The sequence below is a fragment of the Grosmannia clavigera genome, assembly GCF_000143105.1.
Source record: "Grosmannia clavigera kw1407 unplaced genomic scaffold GCSC_173, whole genome shotgun sequence".
NCBI lineage: Eukaryota > Fungi > Ascomycota > Sordariomycetes > Ophiostomatales > Ophiostomataceae > Leptographium > Leptographium clavigerum.
The window spans coordinates 1,816,005-1,838,284 of NW_014040765.1; the positions used below are offsets into that span (position 1 = coordinate 1,816,005).

Here is a 22,280-nt window from a genome sequence, read left to right on the forward strand (position 1 = left end):
GCCACTCAGAAGGCCCTGTCATGCATAACTGGGTCCAGCCTCAGCAACAACACGGAGCTCTATTTTGCCTATTCTGCCAGTTCGGCCGGCTAGGATGTTTCCAACAGCTCCCCTATCCCTCGAGGGGGTACATTGTAGAATATGCTATTTTCTCCTGCTCCACCATCGCTGCTCCTGTCTCAAGGATGCCGGCATTACGTGTGCCATGCCCGTGGTCTTCGTCGGATTGTGCACAGACACAAGTAGGATGGGCGAGGAGGTATATAGTCTGCCGGCCGTCTCATCTACGTCCATTTCGAAAAGATCATTGCACATCATCACTTGAAGTTGATTCTTTGTTTTTGCATCACTTTCATTTTCGTTTCTTCACAGGTCTTGACGATCTTTTCTTTTCCCTTCTCAGCAGCTCTTAACCCTTTTCGCTCTTTCTATATCCTAGGCCGGTCCTTTTTTATTTTTATTTCCCCCCCAACAAAAACGAAAATGCACTCCGCTACTCTTATGTCTGTTGCCGCCTTCCTGGCTGGCGTGAGCGCACACGGTGTTATCCTCGCTGCTCAGGGTGATGCGGGTTCGCCCGCCAGTGTTGGCTTCCAGGGTACGTGATGTATGCCAGATAAAATTGGCCGAATCGATGCTAACGCGGTCTTCCAGTCAACAACGCCCTCCCGCGCAACTGCACGACCATCTCGCCGTGCCAGCAGGACACGACGCTGATCCGCGATGCCGAGATTGCTGCCGGCACCGTCACCGAGTGTGGCCGGACTGAGCTGACGGGCAACATTGACGTCAAGACCAGCACCGAAGACGCCATCAGCTCTGGTGCTGTCACGTCGGTCGCTGCCGGCTCTCAGCTCACCATCACCATCCACCAGGTCAACGCCGACGGCGCTGGCCCCTACAGCTGCGATCTCGACGAGGCCAGCGACTCTGGCGTCATGTCTCACAACCTGACCGTGGCAAACAACATCCCCGGCACAAACGGTCTGTCGCTGGCCAAGGAGCAGGATTTCAACATCACCGTCACCATGCCCTCGACGCTGAACTGCAGCGGTGGCTCTACCGGAAATGTGTGCACTGTTCGCTGCCGCAACAACGCTGCTGCCGGTCCCTTTGGCGGCTGCTTCGCCGTCCAGCAGACCGATGCCACTGCCGCTGTAAGATAGCCCTTTCCCAACCCGAGATCTGCAAACACATTTGCTAACATACCAAAGGCCGCCACCACGACATCATCTTCTGCCAAGGCTTCCAAGACAAAGGGCTCCTCGGCGACCAGCACGGGCACCAAGAAGGGCAAGAACAACAACGCACGGGACCTTCTGTCCAACAGCATGCGCTGGGCAAAGCGTGCTCTTCTGGAGAACGACTCCTAAACAGCCGGCTAATAAAAATGAACCGGGTCGCAGTCGGACGCGGGCTGACGGCTGTGCTGGCCTGCCTGCTCCGGCTGTGGCACTGGGAGGGATGTACGTTTTTCTTGCGAGCATGGGCAGCAGACTACTATTAGAGTGGAGATAGATGGAGCTTGGGTTGCTTGACTGGGTCTCCCTAGCTAAGCTGGGGCTGCTGATTTTTTATAAATATATTGATATGTTGCACTCAACTGTATATTATTTTGTACGTAAAGGTACATTGAAAAAGAGTCTTGAACTTGCATTGTTAGTGTCTGACAGCAGTTTCAGCCCGTGTTTCGGTAGGTTGGCGAGTGTTACATGTGAGGATACGCGTTGCAAGACGTTTGTTCCGATAGGGTGGCTGACAAACAAAGCGGATGGCAACGCTGAGGCTATCTACTAAGCATCCCGGCTCCAGAGTCTCTGGCCGAAATCGGTCGCCGGCCTTGTTCAGCACCTCGACCGCCTGTTGGCCGTATTGCTGCCGCATGACCAGCGTTATCACTGCGGGCAGCGCACGCGAGAGATTGGATTGTAGGCCACTTGAATTGATATCCGCGGTGGCTTCGGTGGTCACTATTTGTACGTGGACAAGGAGGAAGTAGCACTCGCATCTGGTTCGTATTGCTTGTCGTAGTGTTGGGCTTCATCTTATAGTCTACAATCATCTTATTGAAAACTTATATCGGAACGCAATACTTTCACTATTAGAACATAGCAGGGTGATTGACGTCGCGGCGTTATATCACAGCTTCCGATGTTGCTCACGATATATGCTTTGCAATCTAAGGAAGCTTGTATATTCAGCGGTAAATACTCTATCACACGCGTAGAATTAGTAGCCATCATTCCAAAAGTATCGTTTCATGGTGCACCTCGAACTCTTTGTCGTAAATGTGCCTACGCAGAAAAGTTATAGTAGCATGGCAAAGTTGTCCGTAGAGTGTCAAGGCTAGAGAAAGATGGGATCCTTTGCACTGCAAGAGAGGCGCCTCGTGCATAAGGTTGGACACCGCCATCCTCAAGTTTGTCTATCTGGTGTACCGCTCCAACCTCGTAAATGCACACGACTCGCAATAAAACCAGACTGTACCGGATCAGCCAGGAGCTGGAAAGCACACTGCCGTCTTCTCTGAAACATGTTCTCGAGCATTTTCCACGCTAGCATCTATACGCATCTCTATATACTTAGTTCAAACGGGCTATGATAATTTGATCTCGAATGCCAATTTTCTGCCTTTTTAAAAACCAACGTACATGCTGTAGCTATACGTAGTTGCTATGTAGTCTAGAAAGCACATTTAGGAAATAATATATTGGGGCGAGCATCTTGTGAAGTTGGTAATATTATTGTTGGCTAGATCTATCATCAAGGTGGATATCATATCATGAAAACAAAATTGTTCCATGGAGCAGAGAAGCAGGACTGAGCTGGACAGGGCCTGGTAAACTGAATTATAATCTAACGGCATGCACTATTGCGACAGTTTGAGCAAAAAGCGCTTGCTCTGGGTCTGCTTGCTTGAAAGACGCTTGGCCTGAGGCCATCAAGGGCGCTTGTTTGCTTTCATGTCCCAAAGGCCCGGGTGGGTCAACCGTGACTACTCGCACAGCCTCATCCAGTTTTCCTCTTTTAGTCCCGAGCCCTCGTGATCGTACGAGTGTGCATGCAGTTCTGTCAATCTTGGAGCACGTGGTTACCGAGATAATATCCGCTGTCCCGTATGAGAAAGAACTCCGACGGGCTCTCGCTCGGTTCTTCTCAGGCACTCAATGCCTGTGTCCGTGGCCGGGTTCAAGAGGGAGCCCGGCAAGACGAAGGTTGCCTAGTCCTGGGCCACTATTTTGGAATAGGCAGGATGTAGCCTTGGGGGGGTTTAACATCATGAAGTTGCCCCTAGCTCCAGCACAGACTATACGATAGACGCTACGCTCTACACATAACGTGAGAAAGCTCCAGGCTCTTAACGGAATCCTATCGAAGCACAGCTAGGCTGGAACAAGGTACGGACAGTGCACGGTCAAGTGCAGTTTACGACGGAACAAGGTGAAAGCAGAATAGCGCATCCTGTATGTCAGCTTCGGCATTCGGATTCGCGTTTAGCGCCCGAGCTGCTCCCATCATGAAGTTATCCAGCCATGGCCACATAGCTACCGTCGCTCTGTGACACCGTTTGCTTCCACGCCTACGCCCGTATACTATCTTACCTGATGCAGTAGCACCTACGACCCATCCATGCTCTGCTCGCATTGGCTCTGCCAGACGCTTGCTTGGCTGTCATTTCTTGCGTGCGCAATCTGGCCACTTAGGTATAGATACGGCTTCCCGCGTCGCATTATGCAACGTCTGCCTCCTCCATCACACAATGTCATACAATCTGAGCAGACAGCACCACTAGAACAGGTGTTATCAGGATAGCTCCGAATATCTGAGCACGCCGATCTCCAGTCACATCTCTGGTTGACAATACTATCGCGGCAAGATATGGCGGTGTCGATGTGAAGATCATGACGTTGGAGCTATTGCCACTTTGGCGTAACGGCTGTGTCAACGTCGCTCGTACGAGTTGGAGTACTCTGATTGCCGGCAATGGCGTGCCTGTAGCACCATCAGCACGATCGTCGGTCGGAACCCGTCCCGGAGACGGTTGCGTAATCCGGGGGATTCCACTGTAGGGCAACCTACTCGTAAAGCGCACATCAGGACGGAGACTACCATGCAGGCAGCTAGAGCTGCGAGGAAGCCACATGATTCTGGCTCAAGCATCAGTTGCATCTGTCGTCAGCAGGTAGCTACATATAGAATACATTCCGGCTGCAAAACACCTGGCCGTCCCGTTTTTTGCTTGCATCCACCAGAAAAGAGTGGACCTGCTACGACTGAAGAGCAGACTGGTTGTGGCGCATTGCGCCGATGCGACCCCGGCGGAGGATTTGCCCAGGACGGTATGTGTATTACGGTAGGAGACGGTCGGAAGAGCTTCTCGAGAGGGGTGTGAGGCACACATAGCTAGCATGGCAGCGAAGACCACGTATCGGCGTATTTCCAGTCGGCGGAGTCGGAACATGGTAGATAATGAGAAGTGTCACTTTTTCCATTTGCAGCCAACGGCTGCAATACATGCACAGTCTCGTAGGGAAGAGTTTTCTCATCAGACGAGTGAATGCAGCCGTGAGGTTGGGAGCTCCTGGGCCCCAACCCCTCCACACTCCACAGGGAGAAGCTGGGTATCGATTCCCGATGCAACGTCAAGGCGGCGTAGGCCGTGCCCATTGGCCCAGCTTCATGGGTGGCCCTCGTTGCCGTTCTGGAGAGTACGCGTGTTGAGCTATCGGGCGGGGTTGGGCATACACAGAAACATACAACAAAGCGCAATTAGACTCGAGCGGCTTGAGATACCGGTTTTAGCAGGGTGGCACGCCTGGCGGTCATCTGCCTACTATGTTGCTATTTGCTAGGAGGAGCAGCAAGAGACGGGAAAAGTTGGCAGCAGATGCCGATGCTGGGCCGTTTTCGCCGTCTCTTACGGGACGTCTTAGTGGCCCCCTTTGCTGAAAAAGGCATACGATAGCACAGATCTGGACCACGTCGCTCGGCCGCTCCTGTTGTTCGTGTCAAGCCAGGTTACATGTCGATCGCTCTAGTTTGTTGAAGGAGGGGCAAATATGTACGCCCCCTCCTCGACACGGTGGCCATGAAAACTCGAACGGGCGGGATGTGGTGGTCGTTGGACAGGGAGACAGAGCAGCAGTGCGGGGATGAAAGAAAGGCTGGGCCCAACGCAATCGAGCCATCAGAACGCCAAACAATCACCGACTAGGTTGAAACGGCCGGCGTTGGCCCTGCCTGGCCGGCGTTTGGCCGGCGAGAAAGAAAAAGCCAAGACGCCACGGGCGGCAAGGCTCCTGCCCAAAGCCCCGAAGATGTTGGGCGAATTGCCACCGTTGTTGGAAAGGCTTCCGTGACGGGGCAGAACGTTCTGTCTTCCAATTCTGCTCCTGGAGCGAGGCGGCCTCGCTGGCGGATCCCCAGACTTTTCTCAGAGACCGTATGCGGGGCTGTGGAGATCCCAAGGGAGCCCCGGCAGGTGGGAGAATACCTGGCGTCTGGAAGAAGAATGGAATGCTCGTAGGGCACCTCGCCGGAGGAATGGCGTGGTCACTGGACAGGACGGCCAAGCGATGTGCTGTGGAAACGGATGCGTGTCCGGGTCGAGCGGTGTGTGAGGATGCTCGTACGAGCTGCTGTAGGCGAGCAAGGCATGCATGCCGTCGCCTGACGGAAGGCAGAAAATATCCATATCTGTCCGGACAACCAAGAGGTCGGAGAAGAACAGGCCGATCAGGCTAGCGGACAAGTAGTGGCTCGTATTGCTGCCATGCATCTCTCCCCAACGATTCCCCTCAAATTACCACACCCATAATCCCTCAGACTCCCCGGCATGCAACACAGGGCTTCAGGGTAGCTGAAGGCACGCCAATGCGGAAAGGAGGGGGGGTGATTGGCGGCGAAGACGACCCCCCCCTCCCCCCCCCCCCCCCCGCCTCACAGAAATCCTGCTCCTACTCCGTATGTATGATCGACGAAGCAACTTCCCCATCTTCACCTTCACTCAGCAGACAGCGGCTTCGCACACCGCTTGTTGGCTGTGCTTCGAACAGGAGAGGCCTTTCCAGACAAGACGCCGTTGCGTCGTGTCTTGTCCGTAGTGGTCGCAGGCTCGGGTGGTGAGATGGACGAACTGACAGAAAGATGCTGAGCAGCCGCACGGGCCAATCAGGGCAGAGACCCGGATTTGTCAGATAGGGCATCCTGCCTGTTCCGTGACTTGTTATTAGTCATACGTATTTTACTGACTCAACCATACGGTCCATACCCCTCCCTTTTCCGTCTTGTCCGGGTCAAACGACTGGCAGAGTCGACCTGACCATGTCGGCTGCCACGTCTCTGAGCCAGGCCGCTCTGGCAGCCACGGTGCTCGCCTCCACCGTGGGGACCTACGTCGCACTCTCTCCCCCGCACGTCGGCAAGGCGTCACCGCCGACAACAACTGGCGATGCTCTCCAGCGGCTGCATCTGGCCTCTCAGAACACCACCAACGCCGTCGTTGCCCCGCTGGGCCTGCTTTCCCTGCACACGGCCGGCTTGGCCCTTTGCTACCCGGCCGTGCTGCGGCATCCTGGCGGCCGGCTTGCTTCTGTTGCATCCGGATGCATCACCTGGTCGCCTGCCACGACTCTCTCGCTGGCCCTCATCCTCTGTCTGGGCATCCCGCTGCGTCTCTGCAGCTATGCCTCGCTTGGCACCAGCTTTACTTTTGTCCTCGCGCAGCCGGACCGTCTGATCACCACCGGCCTCTACCGCTACCTGCAGCATCCCAGTTATGTCGGCGTCCAGGTCCTCCTCGTCGGCAACGCCGCCCTTCTCTGCCGTACCGACGGCGTGCTCGCCTGCTGGATCCCCCCGGCCTGGCATCGCTCCGCCACCACGCTCGCCTGGACCCTGGCCACCGTCGCCGTCTCAGCCCTCGCCTGGGCCGGCCGCCTGCGGGTCCGGCAGGAAGAGCAGATGCTGCGAGCCAAGTTCAGCGCCGACTGGGAAAAGTGGCATGCTGCCACGGCACGCTTCATACCATTCCTCATTTAGTGGGGGAGGTCAAACGCTCCGTACTTAGTTTCTCGTACTCGGTAGCCTACGAGCCGTGGGCGGCTTAAAACAGACTGGCGGCCAGGGGCTGAGGCCTCATTCTCACCGTTTCTTGACTCTCAAATCCACTCTGCAGACTTGCTCGAAGGATCGCGGCGAAACGGAGCCATAAACAGCAAGAGCCTTCCTGTAATAGCGTGCTCGCACAATTACATACGCGTAGTAGCGCCTTGGCCGTTTTCAGGCGCGGCCGCCGAACTGCGCCATTTTGCGCCGTAGTCGACGGGCTCTTGATAGCCCCTGCCTCTTCTTTGTCCCCCGGCCTCCCTGCGTATCGCCGGTCTCCGCGGGCTTCGTGCTATTCCCTTCTGAATAGGGGCTTGCGTGGAGAGCCATTCCAGTTACCGTCGCTTTCGCCCCTGGCTGGCAACGACGGCATTTTTCCGGCCGTGTGCTCGCGCTCTTTGCTGTCGCGCTGCCGCGATTCTCCTCCATGTGCAGGTTACAGGCATTTCCCATGGCAGTGGGGATGCTCATACATACGAGTAGTAGGCCGTTCTCGTCCCGGGCGACGATCCGCCGATGGTAGACTGTCGTTAGGGCAACCCCCCTGTAAATTATACGGGCACCTTTCCCTAGCACGCAAGTACACAGTAGGTCTTGTCTTACGAGTACGCGCCCCTAAAATAATGCTACGGGGCTGACAGGGGCGAATTTATGGGACTCAGTCGCCAGAAACTCCGATGCGAATGCCAAAACATCGATCGGTCGCCCCCCAAAACCTGCCCATTGCCCTGATGAATGCGCGCATCTTACGAGTGGCCGCACTTGATCGCGCGCCATTTCGATACCGTCGCGCGTCCTTTGGGCACTTCTGCAGGTAAACGCTGCACAGCCTTGTCTCACAACTAGCAGCCGAGAACGCGAACTCTAACCGCCCGGACGCCTCGGCGAACACTTGCACTGTGCGTTGGCGCTCTGATCATGGCTTGGTTTGGCCATATGACGACTCCTGCTGGCTTCCAATTACACTTCGATCCGGGGAAGCTGTCCCAGCTTAAGATTTGCCACATGCCCTTTCATCGCGTTTCTTGACTATTCCGATACTCCGTACTGAACCATGACGTCGTGAAAGAAATTCTTACGTCAGATAGCAGGGGCTTTACGAGCTCTACCTCGTATCAAATGTTTGCCAACTTTGCTCGAACGTATACGTATACCGATTTTACGTCTTGCTTTTTGTATCAGGATCTTACAACCAATTTTTTATCATTTTCAGATACATATGTTACATGCTGTACAGATAGATGTAAATAGTACGTTGTCAAAGCGCACGCAAACTACGAAATGCATGACATTTACGCACTAAATCCTTCCTCCAAACTCGCCGCGGTGCAAACCTGCCTTTTCAAAAGATATCCACACCACAATGCAGGCAAGTCTTCCAAACATGGTTCTGGAACATTGATCAGGCCAGCAGCGTGGTTTCTTTGCCTACATCAGACTACCGCTTATGTGGTCGTGCCGCAGGATTGCCTCGTTTGTCAATGTGTGGCGCAGCTGATCCGGCTGTGGCATTTTCAAACATTTTTGTCTCTTGTTTTTCTACCCTATCGTCATGACAAAGACGGAAGGGCATGTGGATCCTAGACTTTGAAATGTGACAGATCAGCACAAGGCTGTATCAAGTGTGGGACCTCAAGCCTCTTTCCCTAGATGCGTCCAATTCCAGCCTCGCTCTCATTTGTAAGCCACAGTAGCAAGGCTGACTGGAAGCGCTTGCTTGTCAATCCTATTCTATTGGCCAATTCGAAAACTTTTTGCTCCTGGTCCGATCTCTTTAGATATCCCACGAACGGACCTTATCAAGGCCCCTGCTTGCCCGTTTCTTATCTTGCCCCCATTGTTTATCTCACCCGTCTGGTTTCAACGTTCTTGACGTTCCGACAATAACACGCAACTCTGGCGCACACACCACCAAAAAAAAAAATAGAATACGAGGTGATCCTGAGATGCGGATCGGAGCACAATGCAACTGCTACGGGAGCATCGGTGTGCGTCGAAGGAATCGCTTGCATGCATCTAAGACAATAAAAAGGAAGCATACCGCTTTCGCAGGTAGGCGATCGAGGCACGGAGTAGGCGACATGAACAGAAGTCGTGCAATTCATTTTGTGCCGCCCAGATATCGTTACAGAACTTTCTCATCCTGCACATATGAAGAGGCCGCGCAGAATTCTCAGACCGAGCTAAAATATGTCTGCAGCTGGAACATGCGTTATGCGGTGCACTTCGTCCTACTCCGTACATAGTATCATACATGCAATGTGCACAATTGTCTGCGGTGTGCCTCCTGACTGCAGCTTGCAGGGTGCAAGGGGGGTGCATCTTCCGCAATTTTTATGCCTACCAGCTTACACGGTTTTTTCCAAGTGGGCTGGAAGGTTAGCTAGAAACCAAGGCATGCTAACGGAGACGCTCAATGGATCCGTTCTCGTCATTAGCCGATTCAGCAGCCTTCGGCAGCTTATCTGTCGGATATCAATATCATACACAATATGCACTCTACCATCATCTACGAGTAGAAACAGTGATGCTCGCACGGCGTATGTGGCGACATTGAAACGGCAAGAATAAACGAGAAGTTTCATAACTAAACAGGATCTTCTGTACCTCGTAGATGGTGTCTACGCACCATCCAATAGGACACAGTGGAGCTGCTCGCGCGGGGATGAGAGTTGTTGGGAAAGTAGTAGCGATATTTGAGTGGTGCAGCACCGAAGGGATGTGCAACGAGTGTCTGGATATACTCGGTCAGGGCAAGAATCACACTATCCTGTTCGTATCTTGCACCTCCCTCCCTTTTCGCCCCCCACCCCCCTTCAATGTCTCAGCTCTACTTGCAACCCGGGGCTTTGCGGGGGCTTGTTGGCCTACCCTTATCTCCTTTTTAACAGATACTTCCCCGCGTCGAAGAAGGAAGACGAATGAGCAGCCAACGAGATGCAGTAAGGCCTACGCATGTCATACCACTGCAGCTATGGCTCACAGCACCCCCACTTGCTTCCGTGCTGCCGGTTACAATAACGCGAGAATTGTATGATGAAACGCATACACTACTTGTCTGATGACGGTTTAATTCGCCGCACGTTACGCAATGCTAGGCTGATCTTCAATGCAACCGGTTTTCGGAATCTCATCGGCACAGCCTTCCTAAATACTATGTAAGATACAGTCCAGGCCATGGCGACCTGTTCCATACCGGAGACCGGCCGTCCACAGCCGAAAATCAATCTTCGATGAGCAGGAGGGACACACAAAAAACTGGCAGCATGGTGCACGAAAGATCCCATGGATGAAGTGGCCTATGCTTTTGCCCATGGCTTTTCGTGAGCGAGCTCGGAAAGGCCGGAACGCTGACGGACATTGATGGCATGAGAGAGGATGGCCGTACTGCCATCCGGGCTCTTAGGAATCACCGATCCAAAGCGTACCGGACAGCCGAAGTACTTACTCTTTCTGCCCCCCTTCTATTTCTTTCTCGTCCCTCTGTGTACGAATGAGTAAGATGGCCTCATCTGCTTCGTTGATAAACCCGTTGGTTGAAAGTTCATGATATCATAAACCCCACCAGCGAAACGGCGTTAACCTTAAACGGAACAGTTGAGATCCATCCTTGGGAACTTCGTACCGGCTATCTGATTACTGTCAATTTTGGGGGCCACTGTTACTACGGAGTATGTAATAATGCCGAGCCTCCAATTTTTACGGATTACACGACGGTGATTTTTCGTCGCGTTTCTCCCCATGCGTGCTACTCCAAATATTTATTGGCGGTTCCATCTTCCGCTATATTTAGTGATAAGACGTAGTGGACAGATACTCGTCCGGTCTCGGACAACCTGGACCTTCGGACTGGCTTGGATCTAACGAGTACTTTCATCAAATGAATTTAACATCTTCAAATTTTAAACGGCTGTACCATGCACACCGCTTCCATGGCAGCTGGCCGGTAACGCCAGTTGGTGATTAATGAATTAAAAATCGAGGTTCCTGTTCGCCCACTACCCCTTGGGGGGCAGAGGGTGAGACCGAAAACGAAAGACTGGCACAGCTTCTGTCCTCTCCACTCGTGTGTGTGTAAGGGATGGCTCCACTGCTGCATTTTCGCGTACGGGGTACTTCGTACGAGTATGGCCACAGCCACGAAAACCAGCAACCCTGGTTTGTTTTCTTTGCACACAGCCTGCGTGGCGTTCTTTCTTTCATAATGGATGGTGTTGCCCTCCCATTTTGCCTTTGCTGACAGTAGCCACGAGAGAGGCTGGGAGACAGTCAGGGGCACGGCGTCCACGCATCCTTTATTACTGTATGGCTGTATATACCAAGGACGCGCGCTCGTAGGCGTACATAGCTTAAAACGAGGCCCGCTTCTACAAAACGGCCATGGATAGCAGACCGCGCCACTCGGACGTCGTAATGGAACCCCCTTCCCGCTGTTGAGGCGATAAGACGCAACGGAGCTTGTCACAACTTGTTGGGAGGCTTCCGTTTAGCTTACAGGGAGCGTGCGCCGGAAAGGCAAGGGGGGCGATGATCTGTGGCACAGCTCGGACTCGCAAAGGATTTTTCATACCGGGCTCTGTGCACCGACTAGTGCCCTATCAGCTTTGATTTTGGACCCACGCTAGCTTTTGGCAGGGAAGGTCGAACTTTTTATTTGGGCTTCCAAGTTGGGAGGGTCCAGATAAAGCCTGTCGCCTTCGGCCAGCCATTCCGAAAAAAAAAAAAAAACATACTCCGTACATGTTGGGGGCAGTACTCACCGAGCTACAATGTTTCCCCCCACGCAATACGAAGCTCGTTGGAAGCCAGGAAGCTATCAAGTAAAATACCATACATGCATCAGAAAGTACTCGTTTGCGATAAAGCCTCGTGCACTCTGTTTCCGTACGCGTACGAGTAGCGCGAGGTAACTGGATACGTTCTAAGCTCAGGGGGCAAATGCTTTCTCTTAGCAGTTACAATCGGCATTAGAGGAGTACGGAGTATAGACCTCGAGCGAATAGCGGCTGAATGGTGGGTGCCGTACGCCTGTCGTGCATGGCCTGACCCATTTTACTCGTAGATTTTAGAGCGAGACCCGGCTCCACTGGCCGGCTTAGGTCTGGAAGGACATAGGTGCCTTGGAGACGACACGACATACGAGGATTACAGAAGAGGCTAAGATCATGTTCTAACTCGACGATGTCGCCATAGAGGTTCTCGTTGATGTTACAAACACGTAATTCAAGTGAGTTTCTCCGTCCGCAGTAGTGCGTTTCCATTCGCACGCGCGAGAAGGCTGCGCAGTGTGGCACAGATTGTCTGTCAATCAAGTCCCCCGTTCTACGATGTACGCTGGACTGCTTTTGCAGCGTCTCGTTCAAGCCAATTAGACGGGCTGTCGGTCAACCCCGACTTCTCCCTCCGCCGAGTCGCTGAAAATTCTGCCCCACTACTTTTTTTCTGCCAAAGCTCTTATCTCTTTAGTGCTGTGACAATGTAATGAATCTTTCCGTTTCATGTTCTGCAATGGCTCGTATGTACTCCGTACGGGTAAGATAATGATTTTCCTCTTGAGATGACGAGATGGGGTTGCATTCGCCTAAAATGATCAGACACGACCGGTAGAATTTGTACGACGCAATACTGGCAAGGCACGGAGCATTCGTACTCAATACGTACAAAACGTACGGAGTACGGAGCACTACGAATATGCATTGGGTGCCGAGCCACCAATTTACCTGTCTTACTTGCAACAATGAGGATTGCAAGCGTTCGTTCCTTCTCCACCCCCGGCTGACTTCCCCTAGTTGCTGCATGCGCAGGTCACAGCACGCAGGGCGCAGGTCACAGCACAAGGAAGGCCTTGTAATTTCTCTTGCACTGCCCGTATTCAACTATGGGGATGGTTTCTTTTGGCAATACGTAATACGAGTGCTGCCAAAACATTTCTGGCACCGGCGAGACAGGTTTCGTCCACGCACACGGGTTTGACACAATGGTCATCAAGTAAACAGGTTATCCGTATACCCGGATGCTGTACACACGCCAAGGCAATTTCTGAGTGTATTCTGCAGCACGACGAACAAGAAAAATCTCACACCGATAGTGGCAACTGCCAAATCCAGTAAAATAATACCGAGCAGGATTTCGCCCTAGAGGATCGCCATGTTGGCGGGGGCAAAAATAGCCATCGAGAATAATAACGAGTTAATGAGCTTTTTTCGTGAACCAATGCACTGGGCACAGCCTTTTGGCGGTGATTTTGTTGGGTGTCATTGGCCACGGAGAAAGTGCGTCGCAGCGTCCGATAATGCAGCTCTGTAATTGAGCAGATCCATTGGAAGGGCAGGCCCAGGGTGGCGCGACCGCTGTTTACTCCTGGCCAATGGGCCGCATTGGGCATCCAGTCAAAGAGGATGCGAATTGTGGATGGTAGCCCTACCTCCCGCATTGGCTGGCGCGAGTCGAGCGAATATTCTGGCGACGTTGTTGTAAAGCAGAGCCACCTGGTGGGACGCAATAGAATGAAACCAGAGAAGAATAGTCAGACACGGCACAATGGTGCATAACACTCATAAATGCCAGGGTTCTGCCATGCGGCCACCCGCACAGTTGTGCTCGAGGAACCGCCTTTCCTGCTGTGCCCGCCCGATTTCAGCGACCATTTACGAGCCCGGTCAAGTATCTTAGTCGAGATGCCTCTTCCGGGGCCCTATCCCGGTTTTGGCTATGTCGAAACAGGGCCACACTAGGCTTTAAGCCAAAGCGTGCTAGTACGGAGTTCTCGTAGTTCCAACAGACAGTACGCTACGACATACGGCCTGCCGTGCTTTCCATCAGCCAAGTGTTTCCAGTGCGGCGAACTTCTTTCATCTTTGCTGGTCCGTTTTTCGTATCTTACGAGGGCCTCTACACGTCTGATCCTTTCTTTTGGTGTACGAATAGCGCTCAATTACAAGTCAGCTCACTTTGAGCTTTATTGTTTTGGCCCCAACAGCAACGTCCCCCGCAGTTTTTTTTTCTTTATTTATATTTTCTCCCTCCCTTCTTCTCATTTGTGGTTATTTCCTTTTTGTGGCGTCTTTCTGCGAACGAGAATTTTTTTCCAGCAATGTCTCAGCAGATGCCGTACGACTGGGAACGAGAAAATTCACCGCTTTCCGAGCCTACATTCCAGTCATCTTTCACAGGCCGCTCGCAGTCGTACCGTTTCTGTCTGCGCTGAAACGGAGCCAAATGCGGCTAGGGCGTATGGCTACACCCCCCTGCAACTCGGTATCGGCGATGACAAAAAAAAGTAAAAAAAAAAGTCAAAGAGGTAAGCGCACGATTTCCGTCACGCTAAATCCACACCTCCTACCCACCATTTCCGTCTTTTACACCAAAAACTACACCACCTTCCCTGGTCCCCCCATCCGACAGCCTAGTTGTCTGCACATTGAAAACCATCTCGTCCCCTCCGCTTCTTCTTCCCCTTCCTTTTCTCTTTTATCTCTTCACAGCATAACCTTGTTGTTGATACTATCATCCCGCCGTCCTCCCACATCGCAGTTGTCGAAACGGGCCAAGCCAAGCCACAGGACTCCGGAACTTCTTTATCTTCTTCTCTTTCCTATACCTATACACTCGCCATCTTCCCTGCTCTTGTCACAGAGATAAGAGACGCACGCGTTGGATTCTTCCTCTCACAATCCTCAACTTCTGTAGGCCAACTGCCTCTCGGTCTACCTGTTTCGCCCTCCTTCGTTCCTTTGGGGACGGGTTTTGAAGACCAGTCGCTGGCGACAAATACCCGGTCTTGTCACAGACAACCGCACTGGGGTTTGTCTGCTTCTGGCCCCCTTACTCATACGACTTCCCCATTGTGATCCACAGAACCATTGCTTCAGTTGCTGGAATATTGCCTGAACAACTGCCTGTACCATTCGTCGTCTCCCCTCTCTCCACATTCCTACAATCCGTGAGTTTCCGACTCGACTGTCCGGCGTCTCCATCGCACCTTCCCACTTCGAATCATCATAAACTGACACGTCAGTCAAAGACTTTTTCTCTTTACGCCCAACCACACCTTCGCATTTCTCTAATACTGCCGACACCGATTTTCAGCAGTATTCTTCTCGCACAATTTTTTTCCCCCCCCATCATCATCCCCACAAACCAGCCAATAGTGCTTTTGGTAACCATTATACGGGAATGCCTTACACGCCTCCTCAACGTTCTCCCGCTTCGTCCGCTGCCTCGACACCGACAGTGAGCCGCCGATCTTCTTTCAATGACAGCAGACCCGTTCACACAAACCGTCCGAGCCTCCCCCGCTCCTCTTCTTATCTAGCACGGCACAAACGGGCACTTTCGGCTCCTACCATTGGTGCTGCTGCCCAACCGACCCCACGAGACACCTCTGAAGATCTGAAGGGCATGGTTTCCGTATGCCGTCCTGACGGCCAAGATGACATCTACATTGGCAGGAGTGTCTGCCAGTCGCCGCCACCAGTGACGGGGGAGCGCCAGGGTATGCCATCCGGTGCCGTGCTTTCTCCGCCCGAGTCACCACACAGCAGCAGCGATGACGAAGACCGGAGGGAAGGTGTGCGTGGCCGCCAGATCGAAAACACCTATGAGCTGAAGCAACTGCATGAAGCTATCAGCCAACTGCCCAAGCAGCGCCGTGAGAGCTCACCCAGCGATACATCAAGTGTCGATGCTCAGGTCTCTCGCCGGGACCTGGCGCCATTCAGCTTCAGCACCAGCTCACTAGATCAGCTCGCACGGAGAAGCGCTTTGATTCAGCGCAGCGGCAGCAGCAGCGGCCGGCGTGTGTCTCATGTCCGCTCTGCAACGGAGCCGAACGTGGTAGTGACACCGGCCGGGGGCTCGGTGATCGGTTCTGATGATGAGAACGATCTGGACATGCACAAGCCGCCAATGGTACGAAAGAAGTCGGGCGAGCTGGTACGGCCGGCCCTTCGCTTTAGCACTGGCCGCAGACCTTCTAGTGTGCCTTGGACTCCGACTTTCTCCAAGGCTGTTCATTTCGACTCCCACCTGGAACATGTTCGCCACTTCCTCCAAGTCGATCGGCCGCTTGCTGTCAGTGCAGGCTCTTCGCCAGTCGACACCTACGACAGCGAGTCGGAATACCCCTTCAACAGCAGCATCGGGATGCAGAAGCAACAGGGCCAGCGCCATGGCCCGGTGCATGAGTGGGAGATGACGCTGACCAAGTTCCCCGCCGAGACGGCTGTCCGCATGGAGTTGCCTGCTCGACTGGAGCGTGTTTGGTTGTCGGCGGACCAGAAGTGCCTTCACGGCTCTGTGGCTGTGGCCAACCTTGCCTTTTCCAAACAGGTTGTTTGCCGATTTACGCTTGACTACTGGAAGACAACGTCCGAGGTTGCAGCCGAGTATTCGGCCGAGATTGTTCCTCGAGTGTCCACCATTGGCCACGACAGGTTCAACTTCACGATCAGGCTGTCTGACATGGCACACCTCGAGTCCAAGACGCTGTTCTTCTGTATTAGGTACACCGTCGGCGGCAAGGAGTACTGGGACAACAACGGTGGCAGCAACTTCCAAGTCGACTTCAAGAAGAAGATGCTCCCTGTCAATGGCAAGGCCGGACTCCAGACATCCAACGGGCTGCCCCGCAGCAGACGGCGGGCGAGCTCCTCCGTGGCGGCTCCTCGTCCCATCTCCATGCCGGCCAGTCTGGACGACTTCAATGACGGCGCCAATCTGATGTTCGACCGCTCTCTTCAGGATTACCTCGGCGAGCCGTTCCCTGCTCTGCGACTGAAGTCGCCAAAGTCGTCAGCGCCGACGTCAGACGTGCCGAGCGACAACCTGGGCAGCAACTTGTCAGTGCCCAGCGGGCTGGCCTTCGCCAACCGCTACGACTTCAGCGCTTCGCTCAGCGCTGTCATGCAGGCAGCCAAGGACTCGCTGCCCAGCTCCAGTGAGCTGACGATGAAGCCAAATCGCAAGCTGAAAGTCTCGGTACCTAAAACTACTTTTGACTTTTCTGCTGCTGCTCCACCATCGCTTCCTGCAAAGCCAGTGGTGGCTTCGAAGGAGCGATTTGTGACGCCGGTGCCTGCGGGCCCAACGGTCCGCGACGTGAAGACTACACAAGCGCCCAACGCTGCTGCAGCTGCGGCGCATGGTCAGGGTAGCATCGCATCCAAGTCGTATGACGAGATTGTCAGCAAGTATTGTTTCGTACGTACCTCGAGCGGAACATCTCACCACCGTTCTCAACTCTCCAATGCAACAAAAACAGGAAAAAGAAACTGACCAAGCATTTTACTTGTTACAGTATGTACCAAATCAAATCTCTCAAGCAAGGGACGCACCCTCACAGGTTGGGCAGATTAATGGCGCTGCCGGTGAGGTTGCCAGCCTGGCCAACTCGACGCCGCCGTCATCTTCTGAAGGCAGCCCAATCCTGATGGGTGGCGGCCTGCAGCGGCACCCAGCGACGGCCCTCAGGCATAGTATGTCTGGGAGCTGGGGTGGTCTTATGATTCGGGGACAACAGACGCCGTTTTCTCCACCTCCGACATCGGCCGATTTGAGGCAGTACCAGTTGGAGCCACGGCTGATGGCTTCTGCGCCCAACTCGAGAAGCAGCAGCAGCGCAGGCTCTCCTGGCTCGATGATCGGCGTATGCTCGCCACTGGACTCTCCGTCGGCAGATCTCGCATTTCAGCACATGCAGGACCGCTTCCCCTTCAACAGCGCGGATGCCCATTCAGCAACGGCCATTAGGGGTTGATGCGCGGCGGTCTTTGCATGATATTCACAACTTCTCCACAACATCCTACCAACAACACTGTCTTGCTGTAGACTGGCTTTTCTCAACCCCATGGGTTTTTCCCGGGGGATTCGATTTCCCGCATTTTTCACTGTTCTTCTCGTCTGCTTGAGGGAAACAAAGTCTGGCGTTTTGCATCAGCAAGTCTTTTTATTCCAGTGCAGTTTGGCAAAAGCAGTATACGATAGGCAAACACGACACGGGCACGTTCGGTTATTATTGGTGGGTTCGGGCGATGGTGTTAGGCTTAGCATGGGACTTTCGCTTTTTTTATTTGTTCGTTTTTGGAGCGCGCAGGTCAGGCAAAAAAAGAAACTTAATGATCAGTTTCAGTGGCATTTAATGTTTTATTATCTCATGGTATTCTTAGAAATGATGCGAACTTTTAAATTACGTGCCGTGCCACTTCATGTGATTGGTTTCCATGCAAAGAATTTATGACATGTACAGCTGGCACCAGTGGAAGCATCAATACGTAGGATTGCATATGGGTCACTGGGGCTTGGCCTGCTCACCATTGAGAAGGGCACGCGGGAAATGTATTTGACGTCGATTCGCTACTATCACAGGCCTTCCTTGCGGATGGATTCCACCACACGTTCAGCTGCTGTCCTGGCCGCTCTTGGCGTCTTCCAACAGGCGTACACACAATACGGCGGCAATGGCGGCGATGCCTCCGAGAACGACCATCTGCAGGCCCTCGCAGGTGCTCTTCCAGAGCCGTCGCCATGGGATGGCCGGCTGGCGGGCAGTCTCGCCGGTGCCCGAGAGGCAGAAGTCGCGGACGAAGCCAAAGAGAAAGAGGGCGAGGATGCAGACGGCGAAGCTCCAGCGCAGACCGTCGCCGACGCTGGTGACAAAAAAGTAGGGCCCCAGGGGCAGCATGCCGCCGACCAGATAGCCGCCAGCCACGGACAGACCGGCAGACACTGGCCAGACGAGATCGCCATCGTCGTTGTCGTTGTCGTCGTCCTCATCGTCGTCCTGGTCGAGCGCTGTTGCGACCAACCTGTCGGTCACGTGCGGCTGGTCGGCGATGTGGTTGAGGACCAGCTGCTGCAGCTCGAGCGGCAAGCCGAGAGGCTCGAGGTAGCGGTGGGCCACGGTAGTGGCCAGATGCTCGTCTTCCCGGCGCCTTGGGCTCTTCTCATCCGTCTCCTCACCGTCGGGGAAAACAGGCTCCGGCTCGGACGACGTCTGTCTCGCGGACAGATAGCCGCCAATGCCCATGCTGATGCAGCCGGCACTGATTTCGGCCAGGCCGGCAGACAGAACGGTGTCCGTCTGGCCGAGGGACGACAAGCCGGCCGTCAGGGCAAAAGGAACGGTCAGGCCGTCTGCAAAGCCCAGGGTGAAGTCGGCCCAAAAGCGGCGCGAGGACGGGATGAGGCGAGCCTTACTGGCCGATGGGAGAGCGGCGGCAGCAGCAGCAGCAGCAGAAGCAGCCCGCTGGCGAGGACGGCAGCTGTGACGGTGACGCACCGCGTGCGAGGCCGAGCTGCCGTCGTTGTTTTCGGCGTCGTCGATCGAGAGCCGTCGACCGGCCGGCTTGCTGTCGAGGGGCACATAGCGAGGAAGCGCGCACGAGGAAGAGGCCGAGGCAGCATGGCCAAGGCCGACCGTGTCCAGGAGCATGTTCATGTTCGGGCTGATGTCGTCCAGGTCTTTTCCTGCAGATGGAGCAGTTCTGAAGGGAAGCTGATCGCGCGCGTAAAACAGCCATGACAGACGAGCTTTCGTAGGTCAGATTGGACAAGATAGGACCCCGGCAGCCTGCGCACGAGCGTGTCTCTGGCCAGAGGCCTGATTGGGCGAGGTGCAGTGTAGGCTTGGCCTTTATCGCGTTGCCTCGATGTTGATGGCCATGCCGACAGAAAAGCCAGGCCGCTTTGGGCAAGAAGGATGAGCGACGATAGCGGCGAGCCCCACTGAAAAAGGCGCCAAGAGAGCGCTGTGGCGAAGCTAATGCCGATACGCTCATTGGCTGCCGACCCTAGTAGTCTCCAGCCCAATCGCGGCCGCCCTCGAGTCCACGTGCTGGCTCTGCGAGACGACGAGCATGACGGAGAGCCAGTCTTCGACTTGTCGGTCCTGCCGGCGCAGACAAGGGCCCAGCCAATAGCAGCCATCGCATAGAAATCACTGAGCTGAAATGAGAAGCGGCAGAAGCGCCGATGGCATTGAACGGCTACACACCAGAAACACTGAAATCCGTCCAGGACTTCTGCTTCTAGTTGAAGCCACATAGTGCACGTGTATGTCCTGCGCACTGCCTATGTATGCCATGCCGCTCTGTGGTCGTCTGGCCGTCTTCGGCCATGCTGTATTTAATCGATCCGAGACCCTGTGCCAAACGCCTGTTTCCATGCCATGCCGAATCCGTCCCACGCGCCGTACAAGAGAAGAAAGAGGAGAAGAGGGCAGAGCCGAGGGGACGGCGACGGCATCTAGCGTCCGAGCACTGTCCTGGTGCTGCTTCCGCCTGGGCCGTTGCTGCTGGTCGACGGGTCGGGACCGGACTCGTCTGTGCCGTCCATTGTCTTGTTGCTACCGACAGCCGCGGTTGTCGTGGCAGCAACAGCAGCAGCAGCAGCTGCAGCAGCAGCCGCAGCGGAAAACAGGTCGTGGCCGCGCGGCGGGCGGTCCATGTCGGCCCAGAGATCGGTAGGCAGGTACTCGCCGACGTCATGGCGGAACGATTCGCGCTCGGCGGCATCGGCGACGACGAGACGGTCGACAGCATCGCGGGCCTTGCGCCAGACAGCCTGGATCTTGGCCTCGACGTTGCGTCGTCGTTCGGCCTCGAGGATGAGCGTGTCATACGCATTGGCATAGCCCTCGTAAAAGGCCCGCAGCTCGTCCATGTCGGCGAGCCGGTCGGCCACGGCCGCCTGCTCGTGGGCCCAGCGTTCCGAGAACTCCGTCTCGGCTGCCGCATAGCTGGGCAGCCGCCCGCCGACGTCGTCCAGCACACGCAGTGTCGCTGCCGTCGCCGCAAAGGCCGCTGCCGTCTGCTCGTGGTGTGCCCGCACGGCCGCAAACTCGGCCTCGGCCGCGTGCAGCTCATTTGCCGTGTCGCCCACCGCATAATCCACCTCGCCTGCGTCCTGCATCACCACCTGCAGAATATCGGCCCGCTCCTGTGCTGAGATCGGCTCCAGGTTTGTCAGGCCGCCCTGTCCTGACGCTGCTTCCTGCTCGGCAATCACCCCCGAGATCGAGACCGGGTGGTTGTCGTGGTTGCCGTGGCCGCTATCCCCCTCCTCCGTCTCCTCTGCCCCCTCCTGCGACTGCGCTGCTTGCCATCGTTCTAGGGCAGACTTGCCCTCGGTCGTCTGCACTGCCTTCACACACATGTCAAAATGCCGCGTCAGCGACGACAGGTTCTCGGCCATGGCGTGTGACCGTGTCGTCAGCGACGCCAGCAGATGCGGCATCGTCGGCCCTGACCCCTGCTGCCCATCTGTGTCCTCGGCTGTGACCAGCAGTGGCAGTGGTGGAGGCGTCGTAGGGGCGGCCGCCATGGTCTTGTTGAGCGTTCGCAGATCCGTGTCGAACCGGAGGAGGTCGCCATCAAACGACGTCTGGGCAGCCTGCAGCTCGGCGATGCTCTCCTTGATCGCGTTCTGCAGCGCCGCCACGCCCGACTCGTCCACAAAGTCGAGCAGGTTCCGCGGATCCTCGCCTTCCGGCCGAAAGATGGCCGCTACCGTTGTCGCCCGCAAGATGGCCATTGTGTGCTCGAGCTGTCCGTTGGCCGCGTCCAGCGTCCGGATCAGCCGCCGGAACTCCCGCCGCCCAACCTCGTATGCCCGCCCCATGCCGCTGCGCATTCGCACGAGCACGTCCACCTGGTCGCGGATTCCCTGTCGCAGAAATGCCGTCTGTGCTGCTAGCACTACTGTTTCTGCGTGCAGCTGGTGTGCCTGTGTCGCCAGCTCGTTGCCGCGCAGCACCTGGCTGATCGTCCCGAGCGCCCGTCGTGCCGCCAGCAGGTGCTCCACCAGCGTCTCTACCGGTACCGATATCGCACTGCCGTCGTCGCCATCGTCGTTGTCGAGGCTGTCGTGGCTGTCGTGGCTGTCGTCAGGATGGGTTTCGTCGCTATCGTGGCCGTTGTTGCGCGACCTGGCCTCTGCCTGCGACAGAGAGCTGGGCCGCGAGGTGGCATGTGACGACGACGTCATCGTGGCCGTGCTGCTCCGAGATCGAGGCATTGCTGCGGATGGGACGGAAACGCTGCAGTCGAGCCGCGAGATGGACGCGGAAGAGCTGCAATGACGAGCTATGGCCTTTTTGAAACGCACGTGCCAACAGTTGCAGTCACGTGGAAGTGTTGCCGATCCAGTATGGATCGAATTGAGCTGCTGCCTTCTAC

General features: G+C 55.1%; 4 protein-coding genes across 4 annotated transcripts; 3 read left to right on the plus strand and 1 right to left on the minus strand.

Moving 5' to 3' along the window:
• Positions 1–483: 483 nt before the first annotated feature.
• Positions 484–1,373, plus strand: CMQ_7319 (gas1-like protein; the record flags this gene model as incomplete). The annotated part of the gene is made up of 3 exons (XM_014314324.1): positions 484–598; positions 655–1,157; positions 1,215–1,373. 3 exons carry the CDS (start codon positions 484–486, stop codon positions 1,371–1,373), a joined length of 777 nt encoding a protein of 258 aa, XP_014169799.1.
• A 4,951-nt stretch (positions 1,374–6,324) lies between these two features.
• CMQ_7551 (prenyl cysteine carboxyl methyltransferase ste14) lies at positions 6,325–7,041 on the plus strand (the record flags this gene model as incomplete). The annotated part of the gene is made up of 1 exon (XM_014314556.1): positions 6,325–7,041. The coding sequence occupies one exon, from the start codon at positions 6,325–6,327 to the stop codon at positions 7,039–7,041; it is 717 nt and encodes a 238-aa protein (XP_014170031.1).
• Positions 7,042–15,282: 8,241 nt separating this feature from the next.
• Positions 15,283–17,863, plus strand: CMQ_7298 (protein phosphatase regulatory subunit; the record flags this gene model as incomplete). The annotated part of the gene is made up of 2 exons (XM_014314303.1): positions 15,283–17,307; positions 17,450–17,863. The coding sequence occupies 2 exons, from the start codon at positions 15,283–15,285 to the stop codon at positions 17,861–17,863; spliced, it is 2,439 nt and encodes an 812-aa protein (XP_014169778.1).
• A 639-nt stretch (positions 17,864–18,502) lies between these two features.
• Positions 18,503–22,119, minus strand: CMQ_7067 (kinase activator protein; the record flags this gene model as incomplete). The annotated part of the gene is made up of 3 exons (XM_014314072.1): positions 18,503–19,600; positions 19,895–19,993; positions 20,365–22,119. 3 exons carry the CDS (start codon positions 22,117–22,119, stop codon positions 18,503–18,505), a joined length of 2,952 nt encoding a protein of 983 aa, XP_014169547.1.
• Positions 22,120–22,280: the final 161 nt, after the last annotated feature.